At 36.6% G+C, this 13,291-nt stretch overlaps 1 protein-coding gene across 20 annotated transcripts in view; it reads right to left on the bottom strand.

Moving 5' to 3' along the window:
• The window catches only part of MYT1L (myelin transcription factor 1 like), a 394,424-nt gene that overhangs the window by 104,747 nt on the left and 276,386 nt on the right, over positions 1 to 13,291 (bottom strand). For 11 of the 20 annotated variants that reach the window (XM_043510300.1, XM_038397032.2, XM_043510302.1 and 8 more), the window contains 2 exons: positions 4,875 to 5,843; positions 101 to 235 (listed from right to left, as the gene is read on the bottom strand). In XM_043510300.1, coding sequence (XP_043366235.1) covers positions 101 to 235; positions 4,875 to 5,843 — 1,104 coding nt within the window. The remainder of the gene's footprint in view (positions 1 to 100; positions 236 to 4,874; positions 5,844 to 13,291) is intronic. The other 9 variants (XM_043510301.1, XM_043510305.1, XM_043510308.1 and 6 more) reach the window with 4 other exon arrangements.

The raw sequence follows: 13,291 nt of genomic DNA, 5'->3' as shown, positions 1-13,291 counted from the left end.
CATACCATACCATAAAATGGAAATAAAAAAGGTTGAAAAAGCATGCTAGAAAAATCTTTGGAGTTTTATCCCCAGTTTCCATGAAACAATGTGGACTTACTTTCTGGAGGGACCCTATCTTTGTGTGGGCATCCTGACAAACTGCGGTGATGGGGGTAAAGCCCCGTTACATGGCCAGTTCCATCACACCCAGGGGTAGGACATTTGCTCTCTTTCTTTTCTGTTCTTGAGGGATCTATAATTTACAACAAATGTGTCAAATGAATTATGCTTTCCAAATTTCTGTAAGAAGGTTCATTTACTGTTGTAAGTTATTCTTTGGTAAATGTTCTTAAAAATACTAAAAGAAAAAACTGCTGCTTCTTAAAACAATTTTGTCACTTTTATTCCCGTTATCTTCTTTTCATACCACATGCTCCTATGATCACAGCAATACTTATCATAGTGATTGGGTAGTGACCTTCTTACAGCAAAGCCACAACACTGTCAATCAATGTTCTGCTGGCAAGCATCAACTTAAGAGTGTAAAGACACTCTGAAACTGTTAGCTGGTTCCCCCTTTCTTTTCAGTACTATTTGCCTGATGTACTGAAGCCTGCTAATGTACTGTCATAGAAATTCAGTCTCTTGAGGTTAGCAGACCCAGCTCCTTAGCATACTGATTCAACAATTCAGCACAAATATATCCTTATTCAAAGTCACTCTAAGCAGATGACACTGATTTTTCTAAATTCCTTATGAAGTAGTAGAATACAAAAGCATATAAAAGCATTTTTTTCCTCCAATAAGCGATGATAGGGTAAAAGAGCTAATCAGATGTAACAATCCCTTATTTTGAATTTGGGCCATTATAATCATGCATCTATAAAGTCTGTATATTCATAAGCTTAAAAGGTTAATAATCTTCTATAATGCTGTTTGTTTCTTTGTGTACAAGTCAAAGAAAGGGCCTCAGGAGACTTCTGTTCAATAAACTATTGTTTTCTGCCAAGAAAGTAATGGAACTGCTGGTGAAATTATTCCTGAACTAGAACTTGATCACATATTTCATCAGTTTGTTTCCTGTAATAGAACATTTGTAAAGTAACATCCCAAGGCTTCCAACTCAGCACGTAATACAAGCTACACCACATCATCTTTAACACTGTTGCCTGATTTATACACCAGTTTTTAAGAAAAAAGGTTCATGATACTCTGGCTACAAAGATTCTGTCTTATTCTAAGTTAATAGCTAAAAGCAAACATCTTCATCCATTCTAGTTCTTCAGTCAGTCCTGAATTCAGAACCCAAACTGATCTATCATCTTTTATGTACTTTATGCTGCTCCTGTTATTTCTTTGCTGCAGGATTTATGCTTTTTTTCCTTTGGAAATAAGGTTTTGCTATTAGGTTTCTATTAAGTCTTATGGTAAAAACCAGCCCTGGTTTAGCAGGTACAACCCCAGTGACATCAAGGGACCCTTTCTGTACTTCTAGAGATTTGGGTACAATCTCTTTTTAGTAGATAAAGTGTACATACTACCCACAGTTCACATTCAGTTGCAGGTTTTTATTTTTATATTCTCATGTGGTTGTTGCATTTTCTAAATTCCAAACCCTTGCTCAACCATCTTGGGCTTATGAGAAATTCTTTATCATATGGTGATTGTTCTCCTGGCCTAATTTCCAATATTAACTTTTAATATCACACTTTAAACTTAGCTGTCACAAATGCATTTCTACTTGCTAATGTTTTATACTAGTTTGCATGTATGTCAGGTATAACATATAGTACTATGTTTTCTGCTATTCAATGGTAAATGTATTTATTTACAAAATTTCAACTTCAAAGCTCTGTCCAGTCATATAAACATCACAAAAGCCCTATGAAATAGGTAAATACCATTATCCCCAGTTTACACTTTGGGAAATTGAGTTTTAGCAGTTAAACGCAAGGGCACAGAAGGAGTCAGTATCAGAGCTAGGATTAGAACTCACGAGTTTCTTCCACATATACCTGTGCTGAGACCACTAGACCACCAGTCCCATTTTCATTCTCACACACAACTCTGTACAACTCTTTGTATAAAGCACATTGAAATGTGGGGAAAGTGTTAGATAAGTGAATAAATCATAAAAATAAATAAAATAAGTATAATGTAAATATACCAGTATTCAAGGACTATTAAAATGCAGATGACTAACACAATAGACCATAATGGCTTCTCTAGAGCCCATGGACTAGAACCTCAGCTGATGTAAACTATGCAGCTCTATAGTAGTCAGTGGAGGAATGCCAATTTAGACCAGCTGAGGAGCTTGTCTTACAGTGCCATGCAAATTCTCCTGAGTATTCAGATCCTTAGAATATAGGGTTTATGAGCTCCAAAAGAGCCTTTATGGTCTAGCAAGTCAGAAAAGATGCTGCACACTAATCTTACATTTCCGAAACTTGCATGGAATTTTATTTGCACAATTTCCCATTGACCTAATAGAAGACATCTAGCTAAAACTCTATGCAACTATGCAGAAAACTTAGGGCTCAGGATTATAATCACCTCGCAATATAAATGCGTACATATGTTGACTAGCTGATTTGCTCTTATTGAATCCCTTCCTCCCACAGAGAATATTACTTTATTGTTTTTAATTTTTTTTAAGAGCCTAATCCTGAAATCCTCACTCAATCCTTGCCACAGTGGAAGTTTTGCCTGAGCAAAGTTTGCCCAAGCTGGGTCACAAGGTTTTAAAAGTCATCAGTTTTGGAGGAAAGAGTCTCTGGAAGATTTTAAATGGAAGGAAAAAAGGTGGCTTGCCATGCCTTTGTTGTTTCAGTGATCTCTGAGAGGAGAGCTCCTGAAGAGAGAAGACAGGAGTTACGATTCTTCCTAGACACCTCCACCCTGAGAATATTTCCCTTTAATTGTATCATTCATCACTTTGGAGAACTTTTGCAAGCATGTTTGGGAGATTATATGTGATATAAAAATGAATGACATAAATAACTCCCTTTCTTTCATCCCCCCCTCTAATTCACTGCAATATTCTGTTTTTCTCAATCTTTTCTAAAGTGAGGAAGGAATCATTCTCCTTCCCCCTCTCCTGCAGCCTTTCATCTATGAAGAACAGAGAAGGGTCACAAGTAAAGTTTCCTGATCCAAACTACCATAAATTTCAGGGCTTTCCTTTGTATCTGTCTCCAATTTGGGCCTATCTCCAATTCATCAGGCAGTCCTTAGAAGTAGGTTGGCATCAGGGAAGCTCTAGAAATCACTGAAATAAGCAGCCCATATTTCTACTACTACTATATTAATCCTTTGGCGACTGCAGAGATATATGTTTATGTGTTTTCCTAAGCATTCGTGGGTTGGAAGATCTGGAAAACACTGTTTTAAGGATTTTAATGTCAGCACTGATTTGACATGTTCTGTTTGGTTTTGTTACATACACACATTAAGAAGGGAACATACACCTATTATGTATCACATGAAAACAATAGAAAAATCCACATTGCTATGGAATAACTGTTTAACTAAACTTAAACAATGTCTTCCCCAAACACCCAACATTACTAGTTCATACAGTGGACTACAATCTTTGTGTCTGAAAGCAAACAAAATTTCTAAGCTACATTGCAGACGAGTTTCTGAAACCAATAACTTCCATGTTCCTGTTTGTATAACTTATAAGAGACTGGCTATTTCCCCCTCTTAAAACTTGTTTATAAAATCAAAAATCTCCTGATCTGAGATGTGGTGTGCCAACTTTAATCTCACAGCCAGATTTTATGGCCATGTTATCACCCTTTGAAATCAGAGGTTTATAATGGAAAAAACAAAATAACCCATCGCCCCAAACCCACAGACTAAATTATAGAGATGAAACCAGGTGTTTCTCTATAAGAAATACAATATATAACCAAGTCAGCAACATGCTTAACACCTCCTTAGAAATGCAGAGCCCTCAACTTCCATTAAAGTCAACAGGAATTCAGGGTGTTCAACAAATTTCGGGAGGTATTGAATGCTGTATAGGACAGAGACCTAATGCATATATATATGCACACATACAAAGGGGTGTGTTAATATAAACACACCATTACTAGGATAATTCTTTAAATTAAAACATATTTTAAACTTAACTTTATATCTATCTATCTATCTATCTATCTATCTATCTATCAAAATTATGGTTAAGGCAGCACCTTAACTGTTTTCACAATGGAATGAAACCAGTGAAGTGGAATGCATATAAGAAAGAAATTGCTATTGATCTCAGCCCAGGCCACACTATGCTTTGCATAGCAACCGGTTTCCATTACCTTAGTATCTTAAGATAATTAATGTGCAGTCACTGCCCCTATCTTATGTTATCGGTCATTCTGATACTGTTCAATTTCTATCAGGCAACTCTATGTTTTAGATGGGAGAGGCTTCATCAATAACTGTCATTTGATGATAATTTTATAAATCATGATGGCACCTACCCAATCCAATCTGTAAAATATGCACTTCATGGCTGATTGACTAACTACTACATAAATCCCCATCATTCAATAAAGTATGCAATGCAATTCTCCTCATATTTTTAGTCATAATACCTGCTAGAATCATCTTTGCCTCTTTCAACATGATCTCTTATTTGTTTTGTTTCCCTGAAAAGTTATGATTTTCTATTTAGCCAAATGATATTGCACTGAAATACTGTACATGTTTCTAACACTGTAGAATGAGTTGTTCTATTAGGTAATTACAGCATGATGCTATTTTAGAATCACGCCATAGTCATACAAATTAAATAAACAATGACTTCACATTAGAGTTCTAAGCATCACTTATTAGCACGTTAGCTCACACTTTTTCATGACACAACATACAGTATATAGAAATATTACCTTTACCATAATATGGCTTTTTGACATGGCCGTCACTGGATTTAGGCTTCCTGTCATCCCCAGAAAGTTGTCGTGGAGGCTGTTCCTCAAATGATCTCATATTATCCCTCCTTCCAGCTTCCATTGCCATTTTTTCCCTCATGGCTTTTGCTCTTTCAGTTTCCAAAGCAATAGCTTTCTCAAGCAGGGTTAAGTTACCTTTTGTCATATCAAAAACTTCTTCAGACCTGTCTGAAGTAATAGAGGTGGTATCATCATCTCTTTCATGACACCCATCCTCCTTTGCACAGCTAGAAAAAGTTCTAGATCTGGGGCTCAACTGTTCTTCAAGCCTCATTAAGTTCATCATGTCAGAGTAATTCCGATCTGGCATGAAGTCATCTTCTTGCCTGACATGTTGACGAGCATTCATATTTTGCTGCTGATTTCTTTCCTGTGGGTTTGTTTCACTAAGTTTCCTAGCCAGATCAAAACACTGGTTCCTTAAGCATTCCAAACTGCTGAGACACACCTCTTCATCACTCTCTTCCACCATTTTTTCCATAAGTCCATTGTTCATAGGCTTCCCTAGCATTACAAAGTTCATATTTCTGTTATCTTGCTGTGAAATATTGTCTGAATAATTTCTGTCATTAATGTTTTCTGAAAGCACTACACCATGTCCTTGTGCTAATAATTTAAGGGAGTCCACTGTTTCCCTAACAACATCACTGTCTAAATCTAAACTCAGCTCACTTTTCCGACCAATATTTTCATTTTTGTCACTATCATCTTCCAGACTATTAGATGTATTGCTGTTCATTTCTGATTCTGTCCTGGCTCTGTATGCTGCATCCTCTGCAATTTTGCCAAGATTTAACAATGACTTGGCCACCAGTTCATCATAATTATCATACTCATCATTATTGTTATCGTCTTTTTCTGTGTCTTGCATTATTCGAGTATTGTGACAATTCATTTGATGGTCTTCTGCATAAAAAAAGAAAGAAACAAAGAAAGAAACAAAGAAAGAAAGAAAAAGGAAAAGAAAAGAAAAAAAGTGGCTAGAATTGGAACTGTTGTTGCAATAGCATGGACAGAAAACAAACTGCATGTCAAATACTGTTTATCATACAGTAGCTCTAGAACACTAAGACCCATGTTCACATAAGTAGAAACCACTTGCATTAAGAAAATGAATATCTGTAAAGCCCAGAAGGGCATTTTTATATATTTGCTATGCACCATTAATTTATTTCATTTATCATATAATAAACTATTAATTATGCAGGAAAAAAGACAATTTTTACTAAATTTTATTAATCAGCATTATTTCTAAAATATTAAGGCATAAATTCTTCTATTCCCCCTTTCACTTCTTTATTTATAGTTTTACTGGGGTTATTATAATTATATTATTCAAACTATTATATTTCCTTAGGTTGGTTTAACTTTCCTCACTCCCATCTTTTTAAAGGAGTGAGCATTATAGGGTCTGTTTTCTTAATTAATTAATGTACACCAAAAGAGAATTGGCTCTTATATAAGCACCATATACATCATTAGTGCTATATGAAAAACAACTGCAAGACAAGTACACAAAGAGGTACAAATACATTTCAATAAGTGCACCCGTAGCTAGAATTCAAAATCTATTGCTCAGCTATTGCAAACTATGAATAAGTAAAAAACTGTGATAATTATTACATAAAAGGAAAGTAGAAATAACAGTATGTACAATATAAGTGTAAGTAGCTACACTATCCCCAATTTAGATTCCCTTACATACATGACATTGGCTTCAATCCAAAGTGTCTTGTCTATACAAAGGCCACATTAGATAATTCCTGTATTGGCTTGTTATCCTATACATCACAATATCACAAGATGAGACATCATAACTCTGTTTTACTGAGTTCTGCTCCAATAACTAGTGAGTAACGGAGGGGCAACTTTGTGAATAGAATGAGTCACTCTGAGACACCAGGGATACCCTTGGATATATCTCACGGTAATTCAAAAGTTAATGTGCATCACCATCATACAAGTTCTTAAACATAGGTCAATTGTTATTGACTAAAACACAATATAAAATATATTTTGACACTCATCTACTCAAACATTTGGATTATTTGCTGCAAACACTTACATGTAACAGTAACTCACATTTTTTTAAAAAAGCACTTCCCCAATTTAATAATTAGAATGATGCACTGGGCCAGCTCAATCAATGGAGTTATGCTGATTTGCACCAGCTCAAGAGCTGGCCCATCAGCATAAGCTAACATCATAGGGACTCAGATGTATTTTGGTACAATTGTAGATATAACAATTTCTTAGCTACGACCTTTGTGCTTTGGGTTAAACAAAATGTAGTGGGAAATTTCAGGTAGCAGGAGAATTTAATTTACTGATATTTGCTGACAGGCATGCTTTTGGCATAAAAGAATATTTTCTGCAGGGTGGCGGACAAAAGAATAAATCAGAATTTTAAATACAAAGCTCAACAGTGAGAAATATAATACTTTAGCCACATGCTAGTGTTCATGCTACATAGTGGTTGGGGATCCTGGGATGAGAGGAAGCTGTAGTTAAGCAGCAGAACTGATATACATAGCGGATTAGGTTGTGTCTAGGAAAGGAAGAGCAGAGATCTGAGGGTAGTATATTGTGCAAACTACATTAGCTAGTTAAGTATAGAGGATTATTAACAAGTAAAGATGTGTGTTACATTCAGCTGATAAGAAAACCCAGTTCATTGTCATCAAACCCATTTTTATTGTCAATCTTGGTATTATTTTAGTTTACAAGTCTATTGTTTTTGTGATATTCAAAATTCGGATGGCCTCAGTTCACTACAATTGAGGTGTGTCAGAACCTGGTTTTCTCAGTGCAAGACTTGAAATATAGTTCAGCTATTTAAAAATTTTCCATTTGATGTGTTTGCATAGAAGTAGGTAGTTAAGTTAGACAATTAGTCTGTGGTATAAGAAAATCAAATGCGTTTAATACTCTAATGATCATATTCTAAAATGAAATTTATAAACAAATCTCACATTACTGTAAATATTACAGCCCCGGACCATCTATATGAAGACAATTCAGTGGAAACTGGTGCTTTCACATAGAACTTCTTGCAGTTGTGTCTGATAGGCAGCCAGAGGTGAAAGAAGTAACAGGGAGAACAATTAATGAGGCAGTAAGCTACACCTCCGAAAAATGCTGACGTGTTCAAGCCTAAGACTTTAACTTCCAAAAGCTGTTTTAAAGCCAATGTGAGTTTAACAGCATATTGAAACACAGGACATGAAAATGTATATATTCTCAGTTCATTCATAATAGGACTGATCATGTGTGCACTGAGTGTTCCACACAACACCTTCTGAACCTTTGAATTCTGAGCTGGTGTTTTGACTTGGGCATATGGATGATTACCACTGGATGAATGTGCAGCACTTTGCCTATATTATAGTGCAAAGCCAAAATATGAATCACTTATTTCCTGAGTAAAGACATAAATTCCTTTTGAGTGCTTGTGAAGCTGGATAAAAGCTGTAACTTTAATATTGTTTATTCTGTGAGTTTGGTTTTATCCATTTAAGCTCTCCTGCCCATTCAACTGAAAAAAGGAGGAGGAGGGGCAAGTAGTGGAGAAGAAGAAAGTGTAATGTTTGAATCTTTGATGAGGGAAACAGGGGAATAAATTATTTTAATCCTTCAGTTACTATTTGTCTTCCACGTTATATTTCTTTAAAAACAATTATGTTTCTAGGGAAACATTTATTAATTAACTGCATGAAGTAACTTTTTTTTTTAAAGGAAAACTACAGATGCAGGTATCATTGTCATCTGGTCCCAGGCACAGTTCTCCAGGGCTATCAGCACTCTGGCCAGATCTTATGCACGTGCTTAGTTTTGAATCTACGTACTTAAGTGCTTTGCTGGGTCAGGCAAGAATGGTCATCACCCCAAAGGTTCAAGTCCCAACATGGTTGGTTAACATGATTTTCGAAATATTTTAGTTTAACAATGAGGCAAAATTATTTTATACAAAACAATGTTACTTCCCTTTGAGTCAACTATATAAAATCTTACCATGCTATTATTATTTTTATGCTACCAAAGTTTAACTTTTAACTGGATCCTCACATTTTTCTGTTTAATGATAATATGAATTTTATTAGGACTCCACACATTATAAGTGAGATCTTGACTGACTGTTATATGGCTATGTGGGGAGGGAGTATGGCACCTTATCCCACCACTTACACAACCTGGCTTAAATTGTAACAGTTACACCTGGGAACACAGATAGGCTGCTACCAAAATGTTTCCCCAAGGTACAAGTGGCCAAGAGTGGGGTGGATGCAGCTATCACTCTGATTCTTCCTATGTGCTGGCTGGCTGCATGGACAGGGAATAATCATAAGGGGAGTTGCAGATTGTGCTCCCCACATCCTGGCCCAACCAGGTTTCCTGATTCTCTCCTGGGAGGGTACCTCCTCTCTTACTATGCCTTGCTGTGTCTTTAAGACATGATCTAGCCTTATGTAAGTGGTCTGTCTACAGATGGTTTGGCAATAGAGAAGACATAATTGTTGGCTGGAATCTGTGTGTCTGTTTCTCTAAGTGTCTTGAACATTTCTTCACTTGTGAGGTAAACTGGGTACCTTGTAGTTTATAGGGAGTAGTTCTGTGATGAGCCAAAGTATAATTTCCTCCATGGGTTTGACCATGGGAGTTGTTTTTTACATAACCTATAGGAAACAACAAACATCAAGATGTACTGTTATACTAGGTAGCTGGACACTTTTCAGCAGTGTTTTAAAGCATCAGGTTCCTTCAGCCACCTGAACATATGTGTGTTCCTGTATTACTTCCCTTACAAAAGTGAAGCATATTGGCTTTTCTATAGCACCTTTCATCCAAGGATCTCAAAGCACTTTACAAAAATTAATTAATAAAGCCTCACAACACCCCTGTGAGGTAGGTATTTTTAGCTCCATTTTACAGATGGGAGAAATGAGACACAGAGAGATTGAGTGAGCCATTCCAGATTGCTCAGTGATTCACTGGAGAGCTAGGAATAAGACTCAGACCTTCCGACAGTGCTTCCTCCCTTTGCTTCTACCAAATACATTTTTATATATCTCTTTGGTAGAATAAACCTTGCCATATTTTTACTGTAAGAACTCATGCAAAGTAGCACCTTCTTTTTAAAAGGAAAATATACAGCATTTAGTTTCAGAGATTCTGCAGAGAGAGGCAATGATACTTCAGTAATAGCTACATTCCTATCAAAAGCCACAGATTTCACAAACCAAAGGTTTCTCAAATATGTGGGGTGCCTGTCATTTTATTTGCTTTTTCATGGGCATGAGGGAAAACAACATGGCTACCAATTCCCAACCTATGCAGTTATATTAGCTTCCTGAACAGATGGAATCTTTCATCATCCAATCAGAATCCTCTGTTTTTTATGACACCTGACTCATCTCACTACTGACTTAGTCATACACCAGTTCCTAACTGTACAGTATGCAATTTAATTGGGTTGCCCCTTTCCTCCTTCTAGTCCAACAAAGTGATAAATATAGATGTTCATACATAGGTCTACACACCACACAAACATGTCTGGAATATTTTAAAGTCAGTCTAAAAAAGCTGAAAGGGACACTGTCATATCATATAAGGTCGAAATTACTAGATGTGTGCAAAACAACTTCTTTGCTTTCATTTTTACAAAAATCTCAAACAGAAATTGCCTTCTTTTCTGGAAAAATTGTATAAGGGAAGAAACTGAGGTGAGGAAAACTCAGTGAGCATCTGCCAAATTCTTCCACTGTGGGTAGGGTTTCTTTCCACCCCTCCACTGAGGAAACAGAGGCCTCACACTGTGGAAGAGTCTAATCCAAAATTCACTGAAGTCAACTGAAAAACTCCCATTGACTTCAATGAAATTTGGATCACACACCAAATCTTTCAAAATCCATGTGGACTCCAAGGATCTAGTAGGCACTCAGGACTGACCATATGTAACTCTTTGCCTCTGCCCCAGTTCCTGTTATCTTCCTTTGCTGTGAGTGTGTTACGTTAAAAAACAAAGTAATTTATTTGTATAATATTTGAGAGCTTTTCTTACTTCTATTTGCAAATACATAAAATACAATATCAGGGATAAAAAAAAGTCTAATTATTTTTTACATGCATTTTAATTACTATATAACATCTATGTCATTTTTTTCTACCTCTCCCTAAAAACACTTACTATAGTGGTAATGTTGGGTTCCACTGCTTAGAATCTCCCACAATAAATACAGCATTCAAATAAAAACCAATGCTCAACGAGAAATGAATGAAGTGCGTAAGTCATTAAACACTGTAAGGAAAGTCTGAGCTGAAGAACACAGCACATCACAGTGGGGTTCAGTATTGTAAAACAGGAGTGAGTGCTGCAGAGCAGGTCTGTACAGACCTTCAGATATTGTACATAATTAACTATTCTTTCTTACTGTGTCTTTTCTTCCTTAAAAAAAATATTTTCTTTCAGTAACCACATTAGTCTTTTCATTTTCTCTCTGTTCCACTTCTTATCTGGTCTTACTAACTGATGTATGGTGCAGGGTTGTTGGGTTTTTCCCTTCAAATAGGAAAAAGTGCCGGTATTTGAAAAGGAATAGTAGGCACCCTTGCCGAATCAGAATTTGTACCTAACTATAGAACTGTCAATGGCAAAGAAAGATGTTCTTTAATTGTTCATATTAAGATAAAATTGAAAATAACCAACATACGTTTTCATTAATAATTTTGGAACCATGAAATTGATAAATGTGCTGTCATAAAAAATAATGGGTGTCTTCTCATCTCAATGGGCAGGGATTCATCTACAGTTTCACCCTATTCTGATAATCCTAATCTCACTCTTCTGTCTCCCTTTCTATTCCTCTTATGACCACTGGTTTTTGTTCCATATGAGCCATGGCTGTTTTCTAGCCCTCTGTGGCTCAAATAGCTTTTATCATCACCTCCTGTGCTCCCAGTATTCCTTTTCAGCTCCCCACCCACCCAATTATTGATTTATTGTTATTTATGCAGTACCATAGGTGTGTTCATGATGCTTTACAGTAAATATGTTTCTTTCCAAAACAGGGTATGATCTAAGGGCCGATTCCTGCCAACCCAATTCTACCACTCTTACTCATGTTGAATAATAACCTGCCTCACAAATATTCCCATTAGGTGGTGGCAGAATATGAGAAGTTTGTACTCAGGAATATTCCCATTGACATTATAGAATCAGCCATGTAATTAGACAAAGAGAGCACTCCAGACAAGCAAGGAGGAGATTAAAGGGTAAGATTTTCTTAAAATAAGGCCATGCATTTGTTCAACAGTTAGAATTTTTGCCATTCTTATACACAATGTAGGGTTGCCAACCCTCTGGGATTGCCCTGGAATCACCAGGAATTAAAGATTAATCTTTAATTAAAGAGTATGTCATGCGATGAAACCTCCAGGAATATGTCCAACCAAAATTGGCAACCCTAACAGTGAGTAGTATGTTACTCTACAAGTAATTTCATTTATTGAAATGAAACTCCTTGCAGAGTACGATAACTATTCAGTATGAATAAAAATGACAGGATCTAGCCCACAGTATTTAATTCCCCCTCTTTGTTGTTGTTTTTTTGTTTTGTGTGACATTCTTCTGAATATCTCCAGGGAGCACAGGGATATCTGAAGGGGCAGTTTTAACAGCAACCATTCTCCAAGGGATATGCCAGTTTTTTCCTCACTCTTAGGCTATGTCTACATTGCAACCAGGAATGTGATTTGCAGCTCACCTTAGCATTAATGTACCCACCTTAGCATTAATCTAGCTAGATTTCTATAAATAGCAGTGAGAACATCGTGGTGCGGGATTCAGTGCAGGACACAAATTTGAGTGTGTACCCAGGGAATTCAGGCAGGTTTGTATAACTCATGATGAAGCCTGCTTGGAGGCATCTTCCCTGCTATTGTTAAGCAGGCTAGCTAGATGAAAGCGAGCATGGGTTCTTCTACACAAGCTGCAATTCTCACCCATTGTCTGGCCTCTCTTTTCAAAACTGCATTCACCTCTGACTTGACCTGAGGGGAAGTACTTACTTTCTATTTCCTTCTTATGAAAAAAAAATATATATTCCACTTGCCTTTCTTTAATAACAGTGTCCTGCTCAGTATCAACCTATGCACCTAGATGGCATTTCCACAGGGATGGGACTTTTGTCTCACAAGCATTATATCTCACCATGGCAGTGGTATCCAACCTTTCAGTCAGAGGGCAAAACATTATTGCAGAAAAGGTTAAGAGGCTGTAATCAATACTTTGGGACAGACCCTCTGGCCTGCTTCACTCCCTTTGTACAGAGACTGTGCAGGGGTATGGGTAGATAATC

The sequence above is a fragment of the Dermochelys coriacea genome, chromosome 3, assembly GCF_009764565.3.
Source record: "Dermochelys coriacea isolate rDerCor1 chromosome 3, rDerCor1.pri.v4, whole genome shotgun sequence".
NCBI lineage: Eukaryota > Metazoa > Chordata > Testudines > Dermochelyidae > Dermochelys > Dermochelys coriacea.
This window is presented reverse-complemented; position numbering and strand designations above follow the sequence as displayed.